At 41.7% G+C, this 15,876-nt stretch overlaps 1 protein-coding gene across 5 annotated transcripts in view; it reads right to left on the minus strand.

Moving 5' to 3' along the window:
• LOC124262070 (septin-7-like) overlaps positions 1-15,876 on the minus strand; it is a 191,339-nt gene that overhangs the window by 26,083 nt on the left and 149,380 nt on the right. For all 5 annotated transcript variants that reach the window (XM_046696531.1, XM_046696513.1, XM_046696521.1 and 2 more), the window contains 3 exons: positions 15,048-15,099; positions 2,100-2,216; positions 1,689-1,824 (listed from right to left, as the gene is read on the minus strand). In XM_046696531.1, coding sequence (XP_046552487.1) covers positions 1,689-1,824; positions 2,100-2,216; positions 15,048-15,099 — 305 coding nt within the window. The remainder of the gene's footprint in view (positions 1-1,688; positions 1,825-2,099; positions 2,217-15,047; positions 15,100-15,876) is intronic.

Raw genomic sequence — 15,876 nt, forward strand, 5'->3', positions numbered from 1 at the left:
ACCAACATCGACTGGGCCCTGTGCCTTCCCTAGATAAAGCTTGGTGTCAAATATGAAGTAACTCAAAGTGAATTATTCTTTAGGTATCTTGCTGACAAGCATAACCTGCAGGTTAATATGCTGAAATTTTCAAAGTGTCTCTGTGACCTTGAAAATTAAGTGAAGGTCACCAAAATTGACTGGGCCCTGCACCTTCCCTAGATAAAGCTTGGTTTCAAATATGCCAGTGAACGGTTCTGAGATAGCTTAACATGCACGCTTACATGCTGAAGAAAAATTATGTGAAGGTCACAAAATCGGTTCTTCCCTAGATATAGCTTTGTAACATGAAGAAAATCACAGGTAAAGCTTAACATGCAGGTAAAACATGAAAGTCCCCTTGTGATCTTGAAATGAAGGTCAAGGTCACCAAGCCTGACTTGGACCTTTCTTATACTCTGATGAACCTAGGTACCAAATATGAAAAGAATCTGGAGAACAGTTCTTAAGATATTCCAATTCGTTCGTACGTACGGACGGAGCCTAATACTATATCCCCCGCTTAGCGCTAAGAGCGCGACGGGGGATAACAAAATATACAACAAAATAAAACCAAAATTGCCTTTTAGTCCATGGCTGACAGCTTGAGATTGGCAAAGGATTGACCTTAATGTCAGCACATTACATCACTGGATCAGTTCTGTGCATGACAGTTATACAGTGACAACAAAATGATACCAAGAGAATTCATTTGAAGTATCCATGTACCGTATATTACCGTAGATAAGCCAAATTTTGAGGGGGAAAAAAAAGCAGTCTGTAGAAGGGGGTTGGCTTATCTATGAGATATAATTTCACGAAAGTATTTTTCAGTTCGTCAGTGCCCTGTCAGGATGATCTTACATGTTAGCGGTACACCTGCCTGAAACAGCACTGGAAGTTTACGAAAATTACAGCCACTTTGTTATAAATGATCAATAAAATACATATTGAAGTATTGAGTTTAATTTTATATTAATTAAATATTAAATATTAAGTTTTGTACCTACCTATTTACACACAAAAAAATCCACAAAAAAGAGAAGTCATAATCCTGTCCGGTCACCATTTGACATGTGCCAATGCGATCAGCTGTTTCCTGTGACGTCACATATGGTGTATCATAAAGAGTCAAATCATGACATGGGGGCATGGTGGGCGAGCTGTCTAAGGCGCCGTGCTAATAAGCGAAAGGTGCCTGGATTGATCCAACTTGTGAATGGGTGTAAAACCCTTGGAGCTAAAATTCAGTGTTGTCACAATCCCTAGTGAGCAGTACACAACCCTGTGCACTTAAAAGAACCCACTCATCCGATGGTAGGTGACCAGATGGTGGACACATGAAAATGTGCAGACAGCTAGTTTACTTGCGGGTATAGTAACGTGCACTATCATAGGACAAAATACTGTGACTATGTGTCCCAGTCCACTCAGCTGCAAATGGGTACCTTGTGAGGACGAGTCTGTGTGATAACTTGTTGCGCCTAACAGGCTGCATAAGTTGAATACTCCCCAGGGAGTTGAGTTGGTTAACACAATGCCAGAATAAAAAGGACATCCGTTGATCAAGGGAACACTCCAGCGCCTTGAGTATGTACGAGTTACGTGGATATGTGCGCTATATAAATATCCTATAATTATTTTTTTTAAATCATCATATGTCTACTCACATCTGCTTCACTGTCCTTCAGTTTTGGTTTTTTCTCTTTCACTTTCATCTCGAAAACTTGTTCCATCTCTGCCTCCATTTTCTTCATCTTGAGGTCATGCTCACGTTTCTCTTCAGCCATCTGGGTCAGTGGGTCTCTGTAACAAATAATCACAAGTTGCAGACCATAAACAATAATCTAGTCAATGAGAGAAGCAACAGTTACCAACTGGATACTATTATAAATGATCCCGTAGATACTGAACACAATGGTCATCAGCAGGCTACATGAGACAATCATCCAGTTGATGCTGAACACAATAATTATCTGATACATACTATAAAAATGATCCAGTTCATTCTGAAATTAATTATTTCCAGCTGCAGAAAATGTTGTCTGCTGACTATTGAATAAACAAAAAGAATATCTTACTTTGTGAGTGAGCCTGGCTTAACCTTCCCATCTCCTCCAACCGGAGCTAACTTGCTGTAGCGGTAGTTCTCATAGTGGACATTGTTGGTAACATCCTTTAAGTCCTGCATGTGAGTCCTTAAACAGTCCAAATACTCAATCTTTACATCACTGAATATATCCAGGTAGATCATCTGTAGTGGCTGTGCACCCTGAGCATTATTTTTCAACAAGAAAATAATTTGCATTACAATCACCATGTTTTCCTGATCTCCCTTCAGAAACAGAATGATGAACCAATTCAGTTTCACCATATTTGGGTACATTTGACATCACACTTGTCCAACTTGAAGTACCATTACAACTTAAAACAGAAAGGCACATGCTTCCAGCTCCCTCAATAAGAAAGTTATAAATATTATACAGTCATCCCTCACCATAACACGGACCTTGGGGTACATGGGTGAACCCCCCCCGTGTTATTAAACACCTGTGTTATAGTATCATATCATATTTCCATGGGCATAACAGAACTGCTATTTCGCCTATTGTGCCCAGTCAAAACTATATGGTATTGTTGGAGGTGAAAAAACAAACTTTGAAAATGAAAATAGATATATACATGTACAGGACACTTGCAATCAAACATCACCAAACATGATAATTCAGTTGTTGTTCCTGTTATGCTACCTGTTATTTAAACATGCCGGAAATAGCAATCAGCTGTGCACACATGTTTTGGTCCAATGTACCGACGATTCAGTTGAAACCAATCCGAAAATATAACATCAAAGAATTTCTATTCCGTTATCAGAATAATATATACCTTAAGCAGTTATATTAACAGGGATATTATATATTGCTATCGTATTAGTATAATGCATGTTTTCTACAAACGTATTAGCATAATAATTAATATAGGCTAAGCACATTGGGTTACATGGCTGTATACATTTTACGTAGGAGACATTTAGACAAGACACCGTTGACTTCCCGTGGTATGTGCCACTTTGGTTGTAAAAACAAGATGTTGGTATTTAATTGTCCAATATGACTTCAATGAGTCAATAACGCGGGTCTAGGGGTCAATGGTTGACGAGGCAGTAATCTGTTCGTGATTGCTGAGAATAATGTGAAATACGATACGCGAATAAAATGAGGTGATGCCATTACACACACATTTTCTCCGTTGTCACTGTAAACAGTTTTAATGAATGAAAATGGGATTGAATTTGATTAAATAAAATGAAATTATGTGTTTCTGACATCATAGGTTCTTGGATCTCAGTGTTTACCCACGCTACAACGTGGTGTGTTGCATCAAAGAAAACATCGTAAGTACTCGGCTGATGGCATGTCTTTATGATAAAGATGTCTAAAATAAGTTATTACGATGTTCATCTGATTATTCAAGAAAATCCTGAATGTTTTTAAGCATCTGAAAAACATGGATATGAACGATGAACACTGTTCATTGCAATCGCTAGTTTACAACGTGATTAACCTGAGCTCAACAGCGGATTTGTTGATATGCTATTTTCGATGACGTGAGGTGTGATCGGCGGTACCGAATCCACAGTATTTCAAAGAGCGTTATTGCAAGGTTGACTGTTTGTACGGTACATATTTATATCTATATATTAATACCATATAAAATGAATAGTGATATTTTCAATTCAAAAAGTATTGGGGGGGGGAGGGCATAAAATTATCATTTATACTCATCCTGACTCATACTAATCACTTAACACTTCTCATTTCAAAATGGTAGTGGAAACTCCAGTGAAAGAACAGAAAAACATCTTACCTGAAAGCACCCCAAGCATCGCAATGACACCGGAAGCATGTGACAACACAGATGCCTCGTCACTCTCTCATTTCTGAAACTGGCTAGCGGAGATAGCTGGGTGGGCGCTATAGCGTATGAGTCAGGATAAGTATAAATGTTACTTATTTGATACATTTTATCCTTATTCATGACTCATACTAATTGATTGAATCCCACATTAAAGTGGTGGGATCCACCGTTTGCCTGATTCAGATCGACGATCTGTTCTACATGACCCCATGAGAATGTATGCTTTATATATTTGGTCATCTGCTTCTTCTTCCAGAGAGGCACCACCTCCAAACTTGTGAGAGGAGTGAACCACACTGATTCTGTCGATTTTGGTTAGCATGCTTAGAATTAGATTCAATCTTGCTTACCAATGATTAACGTGTTAAGAGAATGATCCCTAAATCTTACTCATTAGTTCATCACTCATGTTCTGATTTCTCATGAAGACAGGTCTACATGCACTCTGAGTCGGTGGTTATGATCATTAAATGGTAACTTGACTTCTATGATTTTGCATGATTAGCATTAGATTTTTATCTCTCATGTCCGATTAGGTAATGCCAATTCTTGTGTGACCACTAGGGGTCTGAAATTGTATACCCTCCACATTCTCAGGAGCGAAGTCTAGGAGATAATGATAGGCAAACACAGTATCTGATTTCCAAGAACATCCGACCACCGATGGTAGGGATGGAGAAATTGTCATGTAGCGCTGGTGCGGATTCTAGCGCTCTCACTGGGTTGGAAGCTGAGCCAAGTTCTATGTTCTAATGGCTGATAGCCCAAATGCCTGCCTCAAAATTCCAGGTGATTGATATGCAGTTGCTTTTCTTCTGGAGACTACAGACCTAAGGCATAAGTACAGGTGATGTTTGAAGTTTGGCTCATTCAAAAAGGTGCCTGCACGCGCAGACGTTCAATTTTGATATCCACCATTGAAGATACTGCAGTAGATGAGGTGGTAGTTGTGGTCTGAAGTCTTGCTGATCCAGAAATGGGGTTAAAAACTGCTGGATGGGTTAAAATTGCAGTCTGCCCCTCCTTGTAAGTGATTGGGCTCACGTTAGTAAGCCTTACAGTGCTTGTCATTTGATTGACAGTTATCTGTTGGTACAGAGCTGCTGGCAGAGTTTCTTGTACCTTCAACCAAGAATCTTCTGGGACTTGAATCAAGTTCTGGGAGGTTAAAAACCGTTTCCAAATAAACTTGAGTTTGTTGGTTAAAGATCGAACACAATGGATGGACCTCGGAGTAAAAGCCACAGACATGGCGGAGACGGTAGTAGTAAAAGCAGCAAGCCATGCCATCATGTCTCTTAAGATATGATGTTTGTGCCAAAGAAGGGCATCCACTGACAAGGTGTTGGACAGTCTCTGTAAATTCATTGCACAATCGACATTTCATGCAAATATTTTCTTTTAGAATCACATTTAGGTGATTGCAAGTGGGAAGTGACTGGTCCTGAGCAGCAAAAAGGAAGCCCTCAGTTTCACATTTAAGACCAGCCGACTTCATCCAGGCGAAGTAGTCAGTTAGATTGCTGCCCTGTTATACACACTGCATGTACACACGATGCAATGGTTTCTCAGAAAGCTTCTCCACAAATGACCGACTCTGGGCAGACTTGGTGAATAACTCTACCTGGTTTACTCCCATCTCTGTACCGTCCAGCAGTACATCGCCATCAGCAAAATCAACCTCAAATTTCATATTATGTCCAACAACCTTGGCACGCTTAAAATAGCTGTGGAATTCTTTGCTTTCATGATGAGTCTTGACATGCATCACCAGAGGATCATCCGATAAATAAATATGTGCAAAAGTACACAATAAAATCCTATCATGAAGAGCCTCCACATTAATCAAACCCCGACCTCCAGAATTGATTGGTAGATATACACGATTGAGACAGGAACGAGGGTGGTGAGCTCTGTTATCAGACATCAGGGATCCAGATAAGGGCTGTACCGGCGTATGTACGGATAAAAAATATGCACGATACGGTAGGAAATAATTTAGAAAATGTAGCAGATACGCACCACAGCAATGGTGTACGGTCTTAGTATCATTTACAGGTGTATTTATCTGAAAAAAGTATTGTTTTATTGTTTATTGACCTGTTTACACAAGAGTAGCAATATTGTGGTGCATATATGAAACGAAACACAAGATTACTGATAGTCCATTAATTTCCATTCAGTTCCATTACTCCTATATTGAACAAATAAGGAGTATGTACTCCTGATGTTGAAAAATTATCTGGAGCCCTGAGACATGATCCTTCTGGTCAGGCTGTCAAGACTCTGGATGTCTTGTTTAGTCCGATCAACTACTCCAAAGGAATAGGAAAGGACTGGCACAGCAAAAGTATTGGTGGCTTTGACCTTGTTTCGAGCATTTAGCTCTGAGCACCAGATTTTTTTAAAAAGCGAGATTTGTACTCGGCCCGAAGTTTCTCTTGAATCAGGGCATTCTGGAGCTTGTATTATTATTATTGGATATAGCACACATATCCACGCACTAGTGCATGCTCAAGGCGCTAGTATTTTCCCGTTGTTCATTGGATGTCAATCTCAGCGGCACATCTTATTATCAATCTCAACTCCCTGGGGATTATACAACTCTTGCTGCTACAAGGCGCACCGAGGTATTCAGGCTTTCCCATCCTTATGAGGCACCCAATTCACAGCTGGGTGGACTGGGACACATAGTCACAGTAATTTGTCCAAGTTTACTGCACGTTGCTGTACCCGCAACTAGGTGTTGGCACGTATTCATGTGGCCACATCTGGTCATATACCAACGGATTCGTGGGTTCTTTTAAGTGCACAGGGTTGTGTACTGTACCCTAGGGGTTGTGACAACACTGAAAGAGTCTGCACACAAAGTTGACTCCAAAGATTTTACACCCGGTCACAGGTGGGCTCGATCCCGGCACCTCATGCTCGCTGGATCACTAGCCTGGCGCCTTAGCCAGCTTGCCCACCACGCCCCTTGAGAAATCAAGATTATCATCTTGTGACTCTTCCCACACTGATGATGCTGGTGTTGACTGCATTGCAGGTTTATGCATCCCCGTTGAATGATTTTGTTACTGAATGGCAAACAACACTTGTTTTGTGATATAACTCACAATATCTGGATGACTAGCTGATGACTAGCCTTCAGCCTGAGTGGAGGTCTGTGGCTGCGTGAAGCTCTGATGCAGCGAGAAGGGCTGAGCCTGCGTGAAGGGTCTCTTAAAAGACCCTCTTGAGTGTGAAGTTTGCATTGAAGGTGTCTGCATTACCACCACTTCAGGTTCTAAAACCAGTGGACCCTTTGCGAACGATAAATCATCTGCATTGCATGATGTATTCTTCCGAGAATCTCAAAATCTTCCATCAGCATGGGTGCAATCAATGCATCCAGATGTTACTGTAGAAGTTGGCTTCATGGAGGACTTCCTTGTAGATATATTCTTAACCTTAACAAGCTTTTGCAGACTGCTATACTTTTTCAAAAGAGATTTCCTCTCATCGCTATTACCTCCTGATCAACATGAGAATCACGCAGTGGAATCTCATTTGCTGACTGAAAAGAATCCATATTAATATCATGTGAAAGTACAAATGTATATTGTCCACAGGGGATTGTAAAGGAACGAACTCACGTTCAGACATGTGCTTGGTTGTTTTGTCTCTAGGTGTTGAAGACTGTGATGACGCCCTGGAGTTTTCCCACCCTTTTTTGTCCATCTTTCTGCGTTGTAAGGCAAATAAGTAATTTGCAAATTCGTTATCCCCAAGAGGACGCGCAGAAACTACATTTAGAACTTAAATTGCAGTTGGAAATGACGAAAGAAGAACAAGTGAGGGGTGGGTCCTGTCGGATATTCTGAATTTACAGATAGAGCACGTTTTCATGGCTCATTAAAATGTAATTTTTAGAGTAAAATTGATATTTTATACTTATCCTGACTCATGCTCTTTTGCTTGTCTTTTTCTTCTTGCGAACATAGTGGAACACTTGTATCTCCTTATTTGAAGCTCCCTTCAAAATAAAATCACTAATTGGTACTCACCACGAGTTGCTCCCCTTTGTTTCCCCTGGCGGGAAAGGTGTCGCCACCCTCTGGCCATGTGCTCCACTCTCTCCTGATTTAGCGAGCCCAACACTTGAACTTACAGGGAAATCCAAAGTGTTATGTGGGGAGGATGGGAGGGGCTAACCTCATGAGTCAGGATAAGTATAAAATATCAATTTTACTCTAAAATTACATATTTTCCTTATCCTGACTCATGCTCTTTTGCTTGTAGCATCCCTCTGAACGGAGGTGGGTAACAGAATACTTTGGATTTATAATTAGTGATTTTGTATAGATATACTGTAATATCCCCTACGGGAACTTCATGAAGGCTTAGATTTAGGATGTTTCCTGTATAAAGAAAACCATAGGTTATATAAAGCCATTAAAGGGAATTACATTATGAATATATTGAACAATACATATAAATTATATATATATATATAGGTGACTCTGATAGAGGCACTGAAATTGACTATACCAAAGTATATGCTTAAGGTTGAATACTTAAGCTGAACATATATACATAGCCCTAAAACTCCGTGGGAGTTATAAGCTAGATGAGTATGTATAAAATACATATTAATCTTGTGAGGATAATATTTTAGCATACAAGGGACTGTCAGTTGCTGGCGAGGACCAGTGGTCGAAATGGTGAATGCCAGAGACATCTTCTGTAGTGATGTCTCTCAGGTAGTGATTAGCAAATACCATGTTAGATTTCCAATAGCATCCTTCCATAATCGTGTTCAAGGAACAGTTACCGTGTAGGGCGAGGGTAGAGGCCAGTGCCCTGATCTCATGTGGATTTGATGCTGTTGGTGGGTCCAAGCCTGCTGCCTTGTAGGCACGGAGAATGACAGTCCTTATCCAAATAGATATTGTGGTCCGTGACACTTCTGTTTGATTCAGTGGCGATAAGGGGATGAATAAGCGTTTGAGAAATCTTCTCCTTGTTTTGGATCGTTAAATAAATAAACTTTGAGCTCTTACGGACACAGTGATAGGTCTTGTGTATCTTGTGATCGAGAATAGAGGATAGCGCCGGGATGTGGAATAATCTGTCTGGTTGACCTGGCAGTTGATTTTTCTTGATGAAATCCCATCTTAATCCGAGGTGCGCTGTGTTATGATTGTCATCAAACTGTATCCTCCTCGTAATCCAGAGCGTGAATTTCAGACATTCTTGCTGCTGTGGCTAGCGATAGCAGAAACAGTGTTTTCTGTGAGAGAAATTCAAAGTTTGTCGATTCCAAAGGTTCATAGACCTCACTTCGTGAGGTGTTGTAACACTACATTCAGATCCCAAGCTGGGAAGTGGAACTTCCGCTTTTGGTCCTCCAATCGAAAAGCTTCGTGAGTAAGGCCAGTAACTCTGGAGATCTTGTCAATTTGACACCCGTTCTCATGGTGATTACAGAACTAAGCTGCAAGATATGTTGATATCGTTGAACCTTTTAAATGTTTGTTTTGGCGTAGGGTAACACAAATAGTCTGCCACTTGAGGTTGTGAAGCCTCTCTTGCTGTAAACCCTTTCTTTGTTGCATAATTTTGAAACTGTGCCACTTGTGGCCGTACAAGTTCTGAGTTGAGTAGCGTGAGGTAAAGCGTGACTGCTTTTTGCCGCCCTGGCAGAATATCCTCTCTTGTTTAAACACATTTGTATACAGTCCATACGTGTAGTTGGAACATTGCTGGGTTTCCGTGCACTTGTTTGGTGTGAGGATGAATTAACAGGTTTGGCGCGGCTTAGGTAGCTCCAGTGTTGGTTGACCGATTTCTTGAATTAGTATGGGAAACCACGTTCTGGCCGACCAGTAGAAGCCGACCAAAGTGAGTTGTAGGCTCTGTGTTTGTCTGATTTTCTGTAATACATGAGGTATTATTGCTGGCGGCGGAAGCGCTGCACGCATTGAGGCCTTCCATGATAGACTTAGATGCCCGTTGCCCAAGCTTGGGGTCTGGGACTGGTGACCACGAATGTCGGTAGCTGATTGTTGAATCGCGTGGCGAATAGGTCTATTAGCGGCTCCTAATTGCTTGATTATCTGTGCACAAATTTCCCTGTTGATCATCCACTCTGTCGGTGATGGTAGATGAGGCCGAGAGAGGCGTCTGCTAGTATATTTCTGGCTCGGGAATGTGCACTGCTCTGACATGTAGATTTAGATCTTGTATTAAATCGAACAGTTGAAAAGCTTAGGTTCAAAAGGTTCATCGATCTCGTTGAGCCTTGCTTGTTTATGTAGAACGCCACTGTCGAAATTGTCTGTATGGATCATTAGTGGCATTTTGTAGAAATGTGCTCAATGTAGAATAAAGCGTTGATTACAGCTTTCATTTCTAGACTGTTTATATGGAGTTTGCATTCTTGCTGATTCCATAATCCTGATATCGTGGTGGTTGGTGAGATGAGCCCCCAACCTTGGAGTGACGCTACGATCTACATACAGATGGGTTTTGTATTCCTGCTCTGTTAAACAAATCCTTCGCAGACATTCGATTTCTTGGTCCACCATAGTAGATGCGGTCTGAGATGTTTCGGTGTAGACTGAATGGTTGTACATCGTTGAGATGTCGTTGATGATGAGGACCTGTAGGGGACGTAACTGTAATCTGCCTGTGACAGTCATGTCTTGGGCTGATGTGAGAAGACCTAGTAGGCTCTGCCATTGTCGCAGTGGTAACGGAGAGAGTAGAGCTGGTGGAATGGTCTGCTGTATCTTGAGCCAACGGTCTTCTGGTACCATAATAACGGTTGCGATTTGTGATGAATCAATACCTAGGAACTGCAGGTCTTGCGATGGTACTAGGTCCGACTTATGTAAGTTTACTAACCAACCTAGTTGTGTTAGTAGCTTTATGATGTAATTTAACTGTAGTTTGAGACGCAGTGGATCTTGATCTACTTGTATCCCGTCGTCGAGGTAAAACGCACTCTGCATAGCCCTTGACGATGTAGAAATATGATAATCGGTTTTCGTTATCCTCGATTGAATAGCCAGGGGCTGATGATATTCCTCAATGGGAGTACTTTCCACTGGTAATGTAGCCCTTCTAGAGTAAATCGTAGGTATTTCCTGGAATCGGGATGAATGGGGATGCAGGTAGGCATCCTGTAGATCTATGCTGCCCATGTAGTCCATAGGACCTAATCATCTGGCGTAACTGAGGTAAATGTATCATGCTAAACTTCGGTGGTTTGCGTAGATAGTTCTTGTTGAAAAAGCTCATGTTGTAGATGAGTCTGTATTTCTCCGTGGAGTTTTTCTTGGGAACTAGGAAAACTGGGGAGTAGAAACCTGGTTCGACGCTTGCTTGATCTATTACTTCTATGGCCTGTTTGGATAGGAGTGATGAAACAGCCTCTTTATCTTTGGTAGTTGTTGCGCTTTGTAAATCGAACTTGGGGGTTTGATTGTCAGCGAGGCTTGGCCTGTAGAGGGATAATGAAATCCGTGTTGAAGAATGTTGGAGACGTAAGGGTCTTGCAATATTCCCCAGTTTTCCCAGTGTAGTTGGAGGCCCACCCACTTGAGCTGGCTGTACTGGAACGGCTGGGGGTGGAAGACTCCAGTCGTTCGAACCTGTGTTTCAGCGTCTATAATTGCGGGAACCTCTGGGTGTCCTGCCTCTTCCTGATCCTCCTCTATAGTTGCCATATGGGCTTAATTTAAAAGAATCTTTACCTCTAGAGCTGGCTATCTTCCTGTCTCTTTGCTCTTTGTAGGCCCGTGAACTTAGATCTGCCTGAGTATCTTTGTGAAGTCTGACGAATGACGCTGGCTAGTGTGTCCATCGATCTAATCATAAGGACTTCCCTGGAATCCTTAGAGACTTCCCTGGCGACTTTGTCGATTTCTCCGCCAAAGATGGATGTTGTCGACCACGGGCTGTATAAAGTGGGCTGTAAAGTTCTCCCCCCAATTACAGGAGGCGAGGAGGCCTTGACGACGAGCTAAGGTCAGTGCTGCTGAAACAGATGTAAGGTGATCCGTTAAAAACTGCTGATCTTTCTTTTGCATAAGTAAGGCAGAATAAATCATTCTATCATCTTCCGTCGTGGAATCCCGAATCTAGTAATAAGAGTCTCATTGATCGGTCCCTAGATCTATTTAACCCAAAGAACATACGTCTCGTCCATGGTTTCTATATGAGCCAACTTGCGATCATCCATCTTGTAAATCTTGTTCTTTACATCGCTGATGATCTTATAGTTCTCATCGATGTCCTGGGCCTTGTAGAAGGAGTCCATGTTATGCGTGGAGAACTTCTTGGCTTGAAAGTTGGGCAGATGTGGTGTCTGAACTTCGTGAGCTTTCTGGAAAGCTGCATCTAGATTCTGTGGCACTGCCGCAATCGGGTCGATCGGGGTAGAGTGATTGCATCTGGATCATCTTCCTTCATCAAATACGCCTTGCTTTGTATTGCCACTTTTAGATGGTGATGTGAGATCTAGGTTATTGACCATCCAATACCGTGATCTCTGCATCAGAAAATATGATTCCTCCATCATCCTCAAAACCATCATCATTAACAAATTGTAGATGCTCTTCGACTGCGTGTAGCTGTCTGTATATCTGATGAGGTTTGTATGCGATCTAGTTGACTTGTGCCGCTTCTATGTGGAGATCTGACGGGTGATCGACCTGGTGATGAACGAAGTGGAGATCGCCTTATGGGATGATCTTCGGAGACTTGTGAGGTGAATGTTGATAGCTTCGCTGGCTCTTCGGCAGTCCCTCGATGTTCTTCTAGATGATGAGGATCTGGAATCATATGTCCTTCGCGAATGCCTTCGCTGCTTCATTTTAAGGCCCGTCCGGGGATCGATGATATGACCTTCGCTAAGGCCTCCGTGATGTCTGATGGTCTGAGTCCATATCTAGAGATGAAATCGAAGATGGTGATGATCTCTCCCGCCTTCAAGGCAGCGGCGCCAAGGCTGTACATCTAGGTCCTTCGTCCAAGGTGGTGCGGGACTTCCTTCAAGGTGACATCGCCTTGGCTGCTACGCTGACGGGGGTGCCTCTGGGGTGCTGTCGTTTGGAGCCTTCGCTGCTTCGGACCCTGCTTGGCGCAGTTTGTAGTGGTCCTCCATGATGTTCATAATCTGCCGCATCATGTCTTCTGGGATGATCTGTGACGAAGTCGCCGGGCGCCTTTTCTGCGATGGGGTTCACATCAATGACGCCTGACGCCGGTGTAGAGGCATCAGGCTGCATGGTGATCTCTGCAGAAGTCACAGTCGCTGACACCGGTCGCTTCTTCTGCCGTAAGTCGGGATGATTATCGGCTGATCATCGTGAGGCCCAATTCTGCTGCTGGAGCGATCTCGGCTGAGAAAGTTCTTGCTGTCTTCGTAGATTTCCCTTTGGAAGTCTGCGCTGCCCTGGGTGTCCTCAATCTGCGTTGAGACGACGATGAGGCCCTCTTAGACTTGGTCTGCAATGACGGGATGTCTGGGAGGCCGGTCGCTTCTTCGAGGTAACGGACTGCGCCCCACGCTCCTCTACTGAAGGGGTCTCTAGCAGAACACCAGGCGGAGAGGGTCGATCTCTAGCAGCTGACTGGATGGAATATCTGGACTCTCTGCCATGTTTTGCCCTTGTTTCATGCGTGATCTATCTGCAGCACGCCTTAAGACGCAAAAGATGATATTTATTAAATGCAGAATGAGATAAATTAATGCAGTAACTGCAACGTGAATTAAACGCACACGGCGAGAAGAACAACTAGGGCATATTACATGTGGATCGGAGGCAGAAAAAACGTAATCTACAAATCGTTACAGATTTTCATCAACGTAAAGCTAGCTGAACAATCACGCATACACGTGAATAAACAGTAGAAATAATGACAATTAATCAATACAAATAGTAAAGGATACTAGCTATACGTCTATAGTAACCTATGAGAGGTAAAAACTAAGAGATTATCAAAGGATATGGTGTGTAAGGAGACACGAGGCGCTCTCACATCCTGCTCACTGGGCGAAGAAGGAGAGAGTGAAGCACATGGCCAGAGGGTGGCGACACCTTTCCCGCCAGGGGAAACAAAGGGGAGCAACTCGTGGTGAGTACCAATTAGTGATTTTATTTTGAAGGGAGCTTCAAATAAGGAGATACAAGTGTTCCACTATGTTCGCAAGAAGAAGAAGACAAGCAAAAGAGCATGAGTCAGGATAAGGAAAAATTACAACTTTTGAAAAATTATCCATGGTTATGATGTACAAAGGATACATGAAGAAATCCAAGCATTAATTCTGATGGATGACTCATTATAAAATAGGATTAGCTTGGATTGTTAAACAGAAGAAATTTTCCTCTCAACCGTCCTTTTGGGCAATAATGGACAGAGTGACCAGTTGCCGCATGGTCATGGGGGCGCTGATGCACATGAGCGGGAGGAGGTGTGTTCGGTGAGATGTTTTTACTGTTCTTGGGAACATAGAAACAGAGGTTTCCACTGTACCTCGGGCAGAAAAGGGAGAGAAGCAAATAATATGAGCCAGGATAAGGAAAAATTATAGAAATCTTATTTGACTTAATGAATATTCAATTTAAAATTACAAGTAATATGCCTCTAGTTATCTTACCAACAATGTTATAAGCACTTCTTTTGTAATAACATCTCTTCTGTTTGTAAACTCATGTGCCCAATACAGTACAACTTTGAAAGAGCTCCAGCTAACTAATAAAGATTTTGTAAGTGCTTCCAGGTTTATAATATCACTTAGTGGTAGGAAAACACATGCCCATTGCAGAACATCTTTAGACCAGAAACTCATTCTGAATGCCTGAATATTTAAGTAATAAGCAGTTTCATTACCATGACCCTCTATTTCAGGATAGAACTGCCAAGAGAACATCACTTGTTTCAAACAAAGGTGTGAGGCTGAGATATATGACGTGTTCATTTCAACAATACTTCTTGAATGCAACCTTTTACAGGTAATTGTGAATGGCCCACAAAATGAGACCTTGACATTAAACATTAAAGAGGTATTAAGTCATGAATGAATAAAAAAATTAATGAAATTTGAATCATGAGTGACTTACCTTATGAGCATATTTCTCAATGCTATGAAGTCATTGTGTTCCAGATTTTCAACTGAAAGATAGTAGATACTTCATTGGAAATAATTTGAAGCATACCGAAGCCCAAAACAATACAAAATTGTTTATACTACAGATTTATGGGGCCAAAGAGAGAATAGAGGAGAGGACAAAAAAAACACATGGGGTAACTGCTCAGAAACAAAGTTATTCAACTCAAAAGATGCAAAATTGAACCTGATGTAGCATGTCCATGACAGTTGAAAACAAAATCTCCTACTCAGTCAGTAACTTTCATTTCTGCTACTTGAAAAGTGTTCTGTATGACACTTGGCTATGGCACATAAATTACAAATTCAAAAACCATAACCAAGTTTTACTAGTTGTTATATCCAGTTATCCAACATTGTACACACAACAGTAAACAGCAGGAAGTGGTAAGATTGGAAGAAAAATGTCAGTTGTCAAATGAATTTTTTTAGGCTTCTGCTATATTCCGTTTGATTTAATTTTAGACGGATGAATTGCTCACTAACACAAAATCTAATAAATGCAACAAAACCAAATTTAGCAAAGTCCCATGAAATCGACAGACCAACTCTGATGATTATTTCATAATTTTGGACACCCGATTAAAAATGTTGTTTAACAAATGATCATTATTTTGTTGTCACTTGTTGCTATCTCTTACGAGGGGGGACCACTTGCTGGTAGAACAGTTAGGTGTGCGAGTTGCATGTGTGAAATTGAAATTTCACTACACACGCTTGTTGATTACCTGGCTGTCCTACCAGCAAGTGGTCCCCCTCGTAACAAATAGCGAAAAGTGACA

The sequence above is a fragment of the Haliotis rubra genome, unplaced genomic scaffold (genome assembly GCF_003918875.1).
Source record: "Haliotis rubra isolate DU_JTF1 unplaced genomic scaffold, ASM391887v1 Scf12, whole genome shotgun sequence".
Taxonomy (NCBI): Eukaryota; Metazoa; Mollusca; class Gastropoda; order Lepetellida; family Haliotidae; genus Haliotis; species Haliotis rubra.